At 55.9% G+C, this 12,875-nt stretch overlaps 1 protein-coding gene across 7 annotated transcripts in view; it reads left to right on the forward strand.

Annotated features, from left to right (window-relative positions):
• Positions 1 to 12,875, forward strand: part of ANKS1A (ankyrin repeat and sterile alpha motif domain containing 1A) — a 201,027-nt gene that overhangs the window by 181,219 nt on the left and 6,933 nt on the right. For 6 of the 7 annotated variants that reach the window (XM_010389623.2, XM_010389622.2, XM_010389618.2 and 3 more), the window contains 8 exons: positions 6,515 to 6,613; positions 7,445 to 7,597; positions 7,749 to 7,856; positions 8,905 to 9,069; positions 10,524 to 10,649; positions 10,986 to 11,057; positions 11,605 to 11,691; positions 12,323 to 12,460. In XM_010389623.2, coding sequence (XP_010387925.1) covers positions 6,515 to 6,613; positions 7,445 to 7,597; positions 7,749 to 7,856; positions 8,905 to 9,069; positions 10,524 to 10,649; positions 10,986 to 11,057; positions 11,605 to 11,691; positions 12,323 to 12,460 — 948 coding nt within the window. Of the gene's footprint in view, positions 1 to 6,514; positions 6,614 to 7,444; positions 7,598 to 7,748; positions 7,857 to 8,904; positions 9,070 to 10,523; positions 10,650 to 10,985; positions 11,058 to 11,604; positions 11,692 to 12,319; positions 12,461 to 12,875 lie in introns of all 7 variants that reach the window. The other variant, XM_010389619.2, reaches the window with a different exon arrangement.

The following is a 12,875-nucleotide window of genomic DNA, read 5'->3' on the forward strand; positions in this document are numbered from 1 at the left end:
CCCTGCAACTTAGGACAGCCCCTGTTTCCCCTTCGGCTGAAAAGGTCTATACCAGTATGTTACCACTCCCGAACAGTCCCCTTCCTAGGCCTTTGCCACTTTGTTGAATGAAGACCTCACCTGCAGTTAAGCAAAATATTAACAAGTGAGATGCCTTTCAAGATGCAAAAGGATATTTTCCTTCTAAAATCACATGGGCAGGAAGACTCTGAAGATGTTAGAGCCCCAGAGGGCCGGAGAAAGCGAGGAAGAAAGCAATGTGGGTCCTGCAGTGGCCCCTGCCGCTTCTGCCTCCTGCTCTCCCAGGACGCCCAGGGCTGACCCTTGCCGTGCTCCCTTCGCCTGGGTCTCCATGATTTCAGCCACCTCCTGTATCTTCAGGTGGAGCCCAGTGACAGATACTGGCAGGAAGGAGAAAACATTCAAATGGCTTAGGCTGATGGAAAATGACACTAATTACAGCCACCATGGTAGACGCTTCACATGTGCCTTACCGAGGAAGGGCACTCAGCCACAATTATGGGCGACTCTACAAACCCAGCCCCTTACCGAACCCCAACAGACCAGGCTGGCTTCTCCCAGAGTTGGTCTGGCCCTCGGCACAGTGCCCGGGCTGTGTATCCAGAGGCCTGGGCCCACATCCTGACCCTGTTTCTCCCTTACTGGAGGCCCTGGCATTTCGAACCCACTCACCTCTAAGAATTGGATTCTGTACAGTTAAAAAGAAAGGAACAGTGTCCCTTCCCTGAGAGGTGGAGAAGAGGTGGCCAGGAGGGGAGTCCTGGGAGAAGCATTTATACATGATGCTGAGAGATGGGATTCTACGGAGGGAGGCAGCATTGGCTCAGCTCAGCAGGGGTTGTGCCCTAGCCCAGGGCGGGTGTCCTGCTCCTGCTCTCTGGCAGGCGTCTGCCCGCACCCCCACACTTGGCTTTTGTCTTCAGCACACCCTGCCTGCCCCAGCAGGAAGAGACGAGGAAGACGACTGGGGTTGGTCAGACGGGGCCTGAGCAGTCCCTTTGCCATGCTCTAGTACCGTGGCTTTGGATAAGTCCAGTCTGCTCTCCAAGCCTCAGTTTCTTTCTGTGTAATATGGGCAGCTCCTATCTGAAAGGTTTATTGGGCGGATTTATGCAGGTCATGGGTGTGAAGCCCCCAGCACAGGCTGAACCGTGGTCAGAACTCAGTGTCACTGGCCTGCGTCTTCACGGTGAGCCCAGGACAGGCCGTGCGTCATCTCCCACAAAGCCCCGCAGAGGGCGCCCAGGGAACTCTTGTTATGCCAGAGCTCAGTGACCCAGGGGAGCACTTCTTGCTGTCCCCTTCCCTTGAGTTCTCAAAAGCCAGCCGGGGCCATGACCACAGGCTGAGGAGCCAGGCCGCCAGGGGCCATCCCAGCTCTGCCTCCTCCGTGGGAGCACTTTCTCCTCTGCAAAGCAGGGAGCAGTCGGACACCTGCCGGCAATGTGAAGTCTGAGCGAGTCAGGACAGGGAGAAGCCCAGATCCCAGGCGAAGACCAGTGCTCTGTCCCACCTTGGCTGCTCGGAGCCCTGTCCCCTCTTCCTCAGGGACTGGACCCAAACCAGGCCAGGCTGGAAGACTAGTGTGTTTCAGATGTCACTTGGAGTTGTGAAGCTTTTATCCAAGCTGAGACAATCCCTGTTAACTACAATCCCTAGGACACTGAACCATTGTACTTTATTCGCTTCCTAATTACAGAAGTTCCTGCCATGTAGTAAGCACTCAGTAAATGTTAGCGTGGCAGCAGGTAAAGTAGAAAATCTCTTTCCCCATGCATGACCCTCCTCGTGAAGAGGTTTCTAAAAGCCAGTGGTCCCTCCTCCCTGAGTAAAGAGGGTTGGTAACTCCAGAAGCGTTTCTTACCCTTTGAGGATTTGTGGCCCTGGGTGGTCACCACACAAGCTTGTCCCCCGGTGCGGAGATGTGGCTGCTTCAGGAATTGGGAGGGCCCTGCCTGGAATGCACTTTGGCAACAGTTTGCCTTTCTTTTCTGTCATTTCCTTTATTTTTGTGTGTTTCCATTCATCCCTTGTTCCTCAAAACTGCACACAGCCCGCCCTTCTGCTGGCCGAGGTCTGGTTAGCAAAGGGTCTGTCTCCAGCGGATCTGGCTTTCCTGGCTGTCAGCCTTCAGGTGCCCTGAAAGCTTACAAAGGTTTCTGAGTCAATGCTGGGATTGAGCAGGAGTTTAGAACATGACTGCAGTGCCGCAGTCACTCTTGGATGTTCATGTCCTCTTGGAGTTTTGAGGCAGGCTCAGCTCAGCTCTTCGCTTTGGTATCCTCATAATCAGGTAGAAAGTCTGGGCCAGAGCCAGGCGCAGTGGTGCACACCTGTAATCCCAGCACTTTGGGAGGTCAAGGCAGGAAGATTACTTGAGCTCAGGGGTTCAAGACCAGGTTGGGCAACATAGTGAGACCCCATCTCTACAAAAAAAAAAAAAAAATAGCCGGGCATGGTGGTACATGCCTATGGTCCCAGCTACATAGGAGGCTGAGGCAGGAGGATCACTCGAGCCCAGGAGGTCAAGGTTGCAGTGAGCCATCATCATACCACTGCACTCCACTTAAAAAAAGAAAAATACCTGGGAAGGCGGCTCTCTCTCTCTGCCTTTCTGCAACAGCAGACATTAGATTTGGTCCCAGAGCCACTGTAGGAATTCTGTGGTGACTCTCAGATTTGGGGGTGACTTGGCTGGGCTCAGACCTGGAGTGGTGCCCAGGCCTCGCTTGTGCCCAGCAAGGGGTGTGTTCTGCAGGTGCAACAGAGTGGGGGCTTCCAGCTTGGCTTTGGGGCTCTCTTCACCTGGGCTCTCTGAAGCTTAAGGCTGGCAGTGTCCTCTGTGGGACAAAGTTTATGTCACCATGCACAGGCTCTGGGGAGACTCCTGTGGCCAGCAGTCACCACATGGGGCGCAGGCCAAGCAAGTCATGGTCTGCATGAGCTGGCCCAAGTCACTTAGCCTTCCAAGTGTAAAGTAATGCCCACCACAACAGAGTAAAAGTCCAGAAAGAGGCCCAGAAATACACAGGAATTTCAGATACCATAGAGGCCATTCCAGATTGGGGGAAAAAGATAGCTCATAAAGAAATGGACAGCTTGCTGCCAGAGAAAAAATAAGGTTGGATCTTGACTCTTACACCTTACATCAAAATAATTTCTAAATGGATTAAAGATTTAGCTATAAAAAAGGAAACTTAGGCCGGGCGCAGTGGCTCACGCCTGTAATCCCAGCACTTTGGGAGGCCGAGGTGGGCGGATCACGAGGTCAGGAGATTGATACCATCCTGGCTAACACGGTGAAACCCCGTCTCTACTAAAAATACAAAAAATTACCAGGGTGCGGTGGGGGGAGTGGCATGAACCTGGGAGGCAGAGCTTGCAGCGAGCCAAGATCACACCACTGCACTTCAGCCTGGATGACAGAGCACGACTCCATCTCAAAAAAAAAAAAAAAAAAAAAAAAAAAAAACTTAAATTACAGGAAAAAATAAGGAAGAATGTTAAACACAGTCTTGGACAGGCAAGATCTTTTTAAGCCTGACAGAACTGAGAAGCTCTACAAGAAAAGTTGGGTACACTTAGTTACAAAAAAATAGATTTCTGGCTGGGCGTGGTGGCTCAAGCCTGTAATCCCAGCACTTTGGGAGGCCGAGACAGGCAGATCACGAGGTCAGGAGATCGAGACCATCCTGGCTAACACGGCGAAACCCTGTCTCTACTAAAAAATACAAAAAAACTAGCCGGGCGTGGTGGTGGGCGCCTGTAGTCCCAGCTGCTCGGGAGGCTGAGGCAGGAGAATGGCGTGAACCCGGGAGGCGGAGCTTGCAGTGAGCTGAGATCCGGCCACTGCACTCCAGCCTGGGCAACAGAGCGAGACTCCGTCTCAAAAAAAAAAAAAAAAAAAAAATAGATTTCTACATGAGCAAAGCCAGCATAAAAGCCAAAAGATAAATAGCAAACCGGAAAACAAATATCTAACTCATTTCATAGATAAAAGGTTAATTTTCTTTTTCTTTTTCTTTTTTTTTTTTTTTTGAGATGGAATCTTGTTCTGTCACCCAGGCTGGAGTGCAGTGGTGCAATCGTGGCTCTCTGTAGCCTTAACCTCCCAGGCTCAAGTGTTCCTCCCACCCAGCTTCCCAAGTAGCTGAGACTACAGGTACACAGCACCATTCCTGGCTAATTTTTTTATTTTTGTAGAAACAGAGTCTCACTACAGTGCCCAAGCTGGCCTCAAACTCCTGGGCTCAAGGGATCCTCCCACCTCGCCTTGGCCTCCGAAAGTGTTGGGATTACAAGCGTGAGCCATTGCAACGGGCCAGTTTTCTTACTATGTAAAGAACTGCTACGTAGCTATGCGGAAAAGACCGACAACTTCATAGAAAAACTCTGAGGCTGTAAGCAAGTTAACTCCTGGAAAAGGAGCTCTGGGTGTCCCCAAGTGTGCAGCAGCAGGGCCATGTGGACAGCATTGGGGCTGAATCTGGCTCCAAATGCACTTACCATATGACCTTCGAAAGTCGCCAAAACCCTGTGGGCTTCGGCTTCCTCAGCTGTAGGGTGGGAATAACAATAGCCCCAATTTTTTTTTTTTTTTTTTTTTGAGGTGGAATCTCACCCTGTCACCCAGGCTGGGGTGCAGTGGCGGGATCTCGGCTCACTTCAAGCTCCGCCTCCCAGGATCAAATGATTCTCCTGCCTCAGCCTCCCGAGTAGCTGGGATTACAGGTGCATACCACCACACCCAGCTAATTTCTGTACTTTTAGTAGAGATGGGGATTCACCATGTTGGCCAGGCTGGTCTGGAACTCGTGACCTCATGATCCACCTGCCTCAGCCTCCCAAAGTGCTGGGATTACAGGGGTGAGCCACCTGCCCGGCCACAATAGTCCCTATTACTAAATGGCTTGGGCAGGTCCAGCATGGAGTAGACAGGGAGTGCTTTGAAAATGCTAGATAGATAAAACGTGGGAAGATGCTCAGCGTCACGTCTGGATGAGATGATCCTACTCCGGTAAGAAATGTGTAAATTGAAACTGCAGTGATAGACTCTTTCCCTGCTGTGCCGCTGACGGTGTGGGGGATCTAGCACTGGCGTCACTGAGAAGAGCAGAAAGAGCTGTCAATGTTAAGTGCACACACCCATCAAGCAAGCAGAAACCCTTCCTCGTAACAGGCCTCGACATGACCCACGCAGGGAGGTGCTCATGCAGCACTGTGTGCAGTAGCTGAAGTTGAAGCAAATGTCCTTCAACAGGGAACTGGCTGAGTACATTATAGCGTATTCCTAACCTAGATGATGCTGCAGCTTGTCCAGAGGAGGTGGGCCCGCATACGCTGCTGCGGAACAATCTCCTGTGTGTATTCAGCGATAAGAACAAGGCACCGAGCGTGTGCGAGAATGGTATTTGTGTGAAAATGCAGTGTGCAGGCACATGCCTGTCTGTGCCCAGCTGGGCTCTGGGGACGTCCAGGAAGTGGCAGCAGCTGCAACTGCAAGGGGCTCCATGACTGAGGGATGGGCAGGACCTGTGAATTTTGTATCATAGGCCATACTGTATATTTTAAAATTAAATCTGCTCACACTATCTTGTGACTATTGTAATTAGAGACGTCCTCGCAGGGGCCAGGAGCATGAAGGAAAGAGGCTGCCCAGAGTCACATCTTAGCTCTACCACTAGATATGTGATGTCAAGAAATTTCTGACCTCTGTGTGCCTCAGTTTCCTCATCTATTAAAACAGAGTAACGGGATTAACAGAAACCCTAACATGCAGGTTGTGAGCATGAAGTGGGATGTGCCAGGTGACAGCTTTCAGCCCTATCATAGAGTGAGAAAGCAGCAGGAGCACCAGCCTCCGTCCCCACATCCTCTCATCGTGCTTAGCGCTGCCGGTGGGCGCTCCATGTGCCTCTCCACCCTCAGCTGCTCCATTGAGGCCAGTGGAGGCCGCAGAGAACAGCGCGGACTGGGCTCAGCTCTGACCCACCCTTCTCCCTGGGACAAGGACGCCCTTCTCTGACAGTCTCCTTCTTGGGGTGAGGCTGGCTCCTTGGGTAGCCGCCCCTGTCACCAGCCTTCCCCTTGAGGTGGTTGTTACAGCCTTAGAATTATAAAATCCTGTCCAAGAGGAACCTTGGGATAAGTCCACCAGTTCTTTATCTTGGATGCATGGAACCTGCTCCCCAGAAAAATGCACACACACTCAGGGGCCAGGGCTTGTGGCTGGGCCTGGGCAGGCGGCACCCCCACCCTTGTGTGCCCTGCTGGCCTCAGCACCTTGTGCATATTCTGGAGCCCCAGCTCTGCCCAGCTACCCTGGGAGCCACCTGGATGGGCGTGGGCAGTCTGGGCAGACTTGTCCCCATGTCCTCTTGGTGCCTGCAGTGAAGGAGAATTTGGTGCGGGGCCATGAAAGGCCCACCTGACCCCCTCAGGGCCACCAGCTGTCCATCCAAGAGGGGCCCTGACATCCACTTTCTGCTCTCAGGGGTCTAATGTGATGGAAGAGCAGGACCTGCGGGACATCGGCATCAGTGACCCACAGCACCGGCGGAAGTTGCTCCAGGCGGCGCGCTCCCTGCCCAAGGTGACTGTCGCCAGCCCTGTAACCTCAGCCTGTGTGGAGCTGGGGCCACCTCCCTGGTACCACCTGCACCATGAAAAGGGCAGGAGCAGGGCTCCAGCATGGCGGGGCCTCTACTCCTCACCCTAGGAGCTCCAGAGGGCCGCACACAACCTGTTTGCTTCCTCACTACACCCTAAGGCCGTTGGCGAGCCAGCAGAGCCCTAGGGCAGGGAGTGGCTCCTCCGGGGTCATGAGGAGGTTCTGGGAGTCTGCTGGGCTCAGGAGCTTGGCTTGGCCTTTCACCCAGAGCCCCCTTCAGGGTCTCTCTGGCTCACTCGAGCCCAGGCCAGCCTGCACTGAGCCTTGGCACCAGGCCCCTCCCTCAGTGGGCTTGAGGGAGGTACTGGCTTCCCTGGGGAGCCAGGAGCTGGTGGGCTCGAGCCTCTCCCCTGCACTTGTGCTGAGTCCAGTGGCCCCGTCCCTTCTACCTGCCCAGAGCTTGGGAAGTGCCTGCTCTGAGGGCACACACTATTCTCTTGTCCCTCCAGGCCCGTGATCTCAGCGGAGCTCAGGGTGGAGGCGTTCTGCAGACCCCCCTCCCTACCTAGGGCTTGTCTGCTCATCTTCGAGCCCTGTCGGGGCTCCAGCGGCTCCTACCTTCCCCATGGGGAAGCCGAGACCAGCGAGTGATAGGAGAGGCTGTGTGAAGAGAGGGACTCGAAGGTGCTGAGGACCCCAAACACGCAGGACCCCCCTGGCCACAGTCTGTGTGAGCTGACTGGGTCTGTGGTCCTTGGGTCCCTCTTCTGTGAGTGCTGAGATGTCTGTTTCGCCTCCCTCCTTGCCCTGTAGGTGAAGGCTCTGGGTTATGATGGGAACAGCCCCCCTTCCGTGCCCTCCTGGCTGGACTCCCTGGGGCTGCAGGACTACGTCCATTCCTTCCTGTCAAGTGGCTACGGCTCCATCGACACCGTGAAGAACCTCTGGGAGCTGGAGCTCGTCAACGTGAGTAGCCCCTGCGTGGCCCAGCCTGGACCCTCCAGAAGCCTGAGCTTCCCTTAGGGGCAGCCTGGCCCAGCGGAAGAGTGCTGGGGGCTGGAGCAGACCGAGTGAGTTGGCCACCTGACCTGTCACCTCCCTGCTCCTCATCACCCAGGTCCTGAAGGTCCAGCTGCTGGGCCATCGCAAGCGCATCATCGCCTCCCTCGCAGACAGGCCATATGAGGAGCCGCCCCAGAAGCCCCCCAGATTCTCCCAGCTGAGGGTGAGTCAGGGAGGGACGGAAAGGAACGTGTTTGTTCTCTGTATTTGTAGGAATTACATGGAATGCTTTAGGATTCTTCAGAGACTGCGCCACTGTAGTGTAGGAGAAAGAAGCTCCAACAAGAAGAGAGGAGCACAGGAGAGGGGGTTTAGAGACGTTCCCCGCCACCCATTTCTATTTGGGGATGGCCTATCAAACACATAAAACTTGGGGGATAGTGGGAAAACACCAGGCCGTGCCTGGGCATTGGACTCAGCTCTGTGCCTGGGGACAGGGAGGGTCCGGGTCGGATAACACCTTAGACAAATCCAAACGGCCAGGACTTGCAGCCTCCTGGGCAGCCCCCACATCTGAGTTCGAATTTCCAGGCTTGGGTGGCTAAGACAGCTTGCATTTTAAAAACCTCACCAGTGATCTGTTGCTCCTGCTGGTCATTCCTTACTACAGAAATGGGTTAGACCCAGAGCCTGCGGCTGAGGAGGGGCTCTCCCCCAGCCCCAGGCCACAGCGTGCAGGAATAGCGGTAACTGGAGCAGGGAGCCCTCGGGTACACTGGGCAGGTCTCACCCCACTGAACCCTCAGGGGCTTTGTGAAGTGGGTCCTGTTCATCCTCCTCTTACAGATGAGAAAGTGGAAGGCCCAGCCTTGCTCTGGGAACCAGATACACAACTGACATTCAAACATAGACACTGAGAAGCCCGGTTTTTATTCTGTGGGAGACAGTGGCTTTAGGGCCCTGACTGACAGGGCTACATTTTTTCTCAGGAGGGTGCTTTGGTCATGCGCAGAGGCCTGCAATGGATCAGGACAGAAGATTTAATCTTTTATAAACGCAAAAGTGGCTTCCCCACCCTCTTTGGGGACACTAGTGGACAGTGGCTGCGTGGTGCCACTTGTCTGACACCCCTGTGGCGTTGGCCCCTTCGATCCCTGCTGCTTCTCCTGGTGCCGCTCCCTGTGCCGTCCTAACCAGCAGGGCTGGCTGACACCTGTAGCCGGGCACTGGGCTGAGGGTTGCAAGTTCCACCTGGATTTCTCCCTCCACAGTGCCAAGATTTGCTCTCCCAGACGTCATCCCCGCTGAGCCAGAATGATTCCTGCACTGGGCGGTCGGCTGACCTACTGCTGCCTCCAGGGGACATAGGCAGGAGGCGCCATGACAGTCTCCATGACCCCGTGGCACCCTCCCGAGCGGAGCGCTTCAGGATGCAGGTGGGGCAGGGCGGGTAGGCGGTGGGGAGTGGAGCTGCGGCCAGGGTCTACCTCATTCCTCTGGGTGGGACAGGGCCTCCCAGAATCACCTGCTGCCCCGTACCCGAGCACAGTTGGGCTGGCACCAGAGTCAGGAGGCACCAGCCTGCTCTGCTCACCCACACCCAGCCGCCTTGTGTAAGGCTCACCCAGCCCCCATGGTGCCGAGCTCAGGCCGCACAACTCATTTTAGCAGTCGGCTGCCAGGGCCACTCCTGTGGCCTGCACTTCCCTCCCTCAGGGGTTCAGATCCCGTGTCCACTCTTCCTCTGTGGCCTCCTGCATCCTGCTCTGCTGGCCCCATAGCCCTCTGTGCAATCCTGGCCTCTCTGAGCTCCTTCTTGGCCCCTTCCTTCTCTGCTTACCTGCGTTGTTCCCAGAGAACTGCTTTCCCTGCAGCCTCACCTCTGCAGCGTTCTCTGTCTGCAGCCCCATGAGGGGGGCACCTCTGGAGACGCCTCCTGCACTCCCGGTGCCCGCTCCAGCCCTGGCCAAGGTGGGCCCATCTCACATTCCTGGCTCACCCTCTCAGCATCATTTCCAGGGGTCCTGGATTTACTCAGGAGCTGCCTGTCCTGCCTCTTGCCTTGTATGGACCCTGGCTTTGTCCTTTGTCCTCTTCTTGGCCTGTCAGACACAGGATTGGCAGGTGTCCCTCAGGCCCCTCTGCGTGAGCTTCAGCTTCACCCCTGCCTGCTTCTCTGACTCTCACTTTTCACTTCTGGCTCTGGGGACTTCCCTTCCCTTTCTACAAGCACAGCCATGAGTTTTAAAGGAAAACACATTGTCCAGCAATTCCGATTGCTGTTGAGAGGCTCTGCACACTGCTGGGAAGGGAGGGCCTCAGTGTTTCCTGAATCTTTTCCTTCCTCTCCATTCCTTCTACCAGCACCCTGGGCAGGGACCCATCATCTCTCGCCTGGACCGCAGTGGCCTCCCCCACCCTCCAGCTGCTGCCAGAAGGATCCATTTGAAATGCATTCCCAGGCACGGGGCACTTCACTGGCTTCCCAGCTGTGAAGATCCCTCCCAGGCCCTGGGCTGGGCCCCAAGGCGTCCCGGAGTCTCCTGACCGCTGCTCTCTCCTTTGGTCTATATGCAGAACAGCCTGGCAGCCCGTGCCCGCCCCCCCCCAGACTCTGCCATCTCCTCTCTGGTCATTTCCCATCTCCTTTGAGACTCGTCTTGGACACCACAGAGACTGTCCTTCCCGAGCCCTGCTCCCAGGCGGTTTGGGTCGCTGCTGCGCCTCTGCTGTGGCCAGCACCTCCCCTCTACCACAGTGGGTTTGAATTGCTGGTCTGCCCCCTGCTGTCTCCACTTGACCCTTGAACTTGCTGAGGTCACTGGCATCTCACCCTTGGGTGTGCTCCTCTGGAGCAAGGAGCAGGTGTCCAATTGCGTGTGTTCTGCAGGAGGAGCACCGCGAGGCCAAGCTGACCCTGCGGCCCCCCAGCCTGGCAGCCCCCTACGCCCCAGTGCAGAGTTGGCAACACCAGCCAGAGAAACTCATCTTCGAGTCCTGCGGTTATGAAGCCAACGTGAGTTGCTTCCACCCTCCCAGCAGGGCCGGTCTCCCTGCTCCTTCTCAGCCAGGCACCTGCGGCTGGGTCCCAGCAGGGACTCCACAAAGCCAGGCCCAGGACTCGCGAGCTGCTCTCCACTCTTCAGCTACTCTTGGCAGCTAAGGCAAAGGGGTGGAGGCCTCTGGGTCCTTTAGCCAGAGAGTTGAATGGAGGGCCTCTCCAGCTGGGGCAGGAGAGGGGGTGTTACTGGGACAGGTAACTACTTGATTGTGGGACAGTCCCAAACTGGCTAGGTCACCCCTGCATGGAAACGCAGGATTTCCTAAGCCTGGCCACTGCTCACCCCCACAGTATCTGGGCTCCATGCTGATCAAAGATCTGCGAGGGACAGAATCCACACAAGACGCCTGTGCCAAGATGCGGGTAGGGTGACTATATGGGTTGGAGGGTATCTGTGCGGGCTGGAGGGTGTCTAGGGGCTGGAGGGTGCCATGGGACTGGCTAGGACAGAAGGCAGCAATGGGGGCAGTAGCTACAGTTGCCTGGGCCCTGCCGTGCTATGTAAGGATGGGAGGGCCGGGCGCGGTGGCTCAAGCCTGTAATCCCAACACTTTGGGAGGCCGAGACGGGCGGATCACAAGGTCAGGAGATCGAGACCATCCTGGCTAACACGGTGAAACCCCGTCTCTACTAAAAACTACAAAAAACTAGCCGGGCGACGTGGCGGCGCCTGTAGTCCCAGCTACCCGGGAGGCTGAGACAGGAGAATGGCGTGAACCCGGGAGGCGGAGCTTGCAGTGAGCTGAGATCCGGCCACAGCACTCCAGCCTGGGTGACAGAGCGAGACTCCGTCTCAAAAAAAAAAAAAAGAAAAAAGAAAAAGGATGGGAGGGAAGCTGGCACCTGCGGAAGCCCAGGAGGCTTAGCCCTGAGTAGGGGCACTGACAGGGCCACTCCTTATTTCCTGTAGAAATCTACCGAGCACATGAAGAAGATCCCCACCATCATCCTGTCCATCACATACAAAGGTGTCAAGTTCATCGATGCCTCCAACAAGGTGTGCTGCTTAGGTGTGCTTGGCGGGAGTGGGACCCACGTCCCCGTCAGACCCACAGGGCTCCAGGGCAAGCAATCCGGCTGCCTTCTCTCATCCCTTATCTCCCTGGAGGATCCCCAGTCCTCATTACTTCCCACTTCTCCAAGAAGCGTGTCTCTCGTCTGTTGGCCTGGGTGCCTGCTGTCAGCCCCGTCCTGCCCTAGTGGTGACTGCTGTTAGCTTCTCCACCTGGGCTCCGCTGGCCACGTGCCTGCTCACAGGTTTTCACAGGTGTGATTCCCTCCGTGAGCAAAGGCCTCCCCCTGTGCGCCACTGCGTGGGATCCCACCTTCCTGACCCCCTTCTCTCTTTGCCCCCACCCTGGGAGGTGGGAGAGGCTGGGGAGAGCTTGTGGTTGGGTGTGAACATTTTACTGCCTTAGTTGTGGTCGGGTGGAGACCTCAAACCGAAATCGGGGAAGGTTAGATACCATCCCCCACCCCCACCAATAAACAAAATGAGAAGATGGAGAGGGGTTTGCTTGATGCTCTAGGCTGGGACAGAGAACAGTGACAATGGTAACAGGCTAGGGTGGGGGGTGCCAGAGGGATCCCTGAGCCTGAGAATTCCAGAACACGGCTCTCCCCAGCAGAACGTCATCGCAGAGCACGAGATCCGGAACATTTCCTGTGCGGCTCAGGACCCGGAGGACCTCTGTACCTTTGCCTACATCACCAAGGACCTGCAGACCAGCCACCACTATTGCCATGTGTTCAGCACCGTGGATGTGGTGGGTGGGGTCCTGGGGCTGGGTGGGGTCCTGGGGCTGGGCGGGGCGGGCTTGGGTTGCCAGCCCTGAGGCATCCAGCCCCATTGCAGGACACGGATGCGGCGCTGTCCTGGCCCCTGGCCAGTGCCTGGCAAATGGTTGGTTCATGAATGGAGCCCAGCAGCACTCCAGGCCAGTCCCCTTTCACAGTGATGAGACTGACGCACAGAGGGAACAGAGACCGGCCCAGGGCACTAGGGATAGGGGGTTCCAGCTTTTTTTTTTTCTTTTTTAAAGAGATGGAGTCTCACTATGTTGCCCAGGCTGGCCTTGCACTCCTGGGTTCAGGCAAGTTACCCATCTCAGCCTCCCACATAACTGGTAATAGGCATGAGCCACCGCCCCTGACTTTCTAGGTTTTCGGCGAGTGTTTTCT

The sequence above is a fragment of the Rhinopithecus roxellana genome, chromosome 4, assembly GCF_007565055.1.
Source record: "Rhinopithecus roxellana isolate Shanxi Qingling chromosome 4, ASM756505v1, whole genome shotgun sequence".
NCBI classification, from domain to species: Eukaryota; Metazoa; Chordata; class Mammalia; order Primates; family Cercopithecidae; genus Rhinopithecus; species Rhinopithecus roxellana.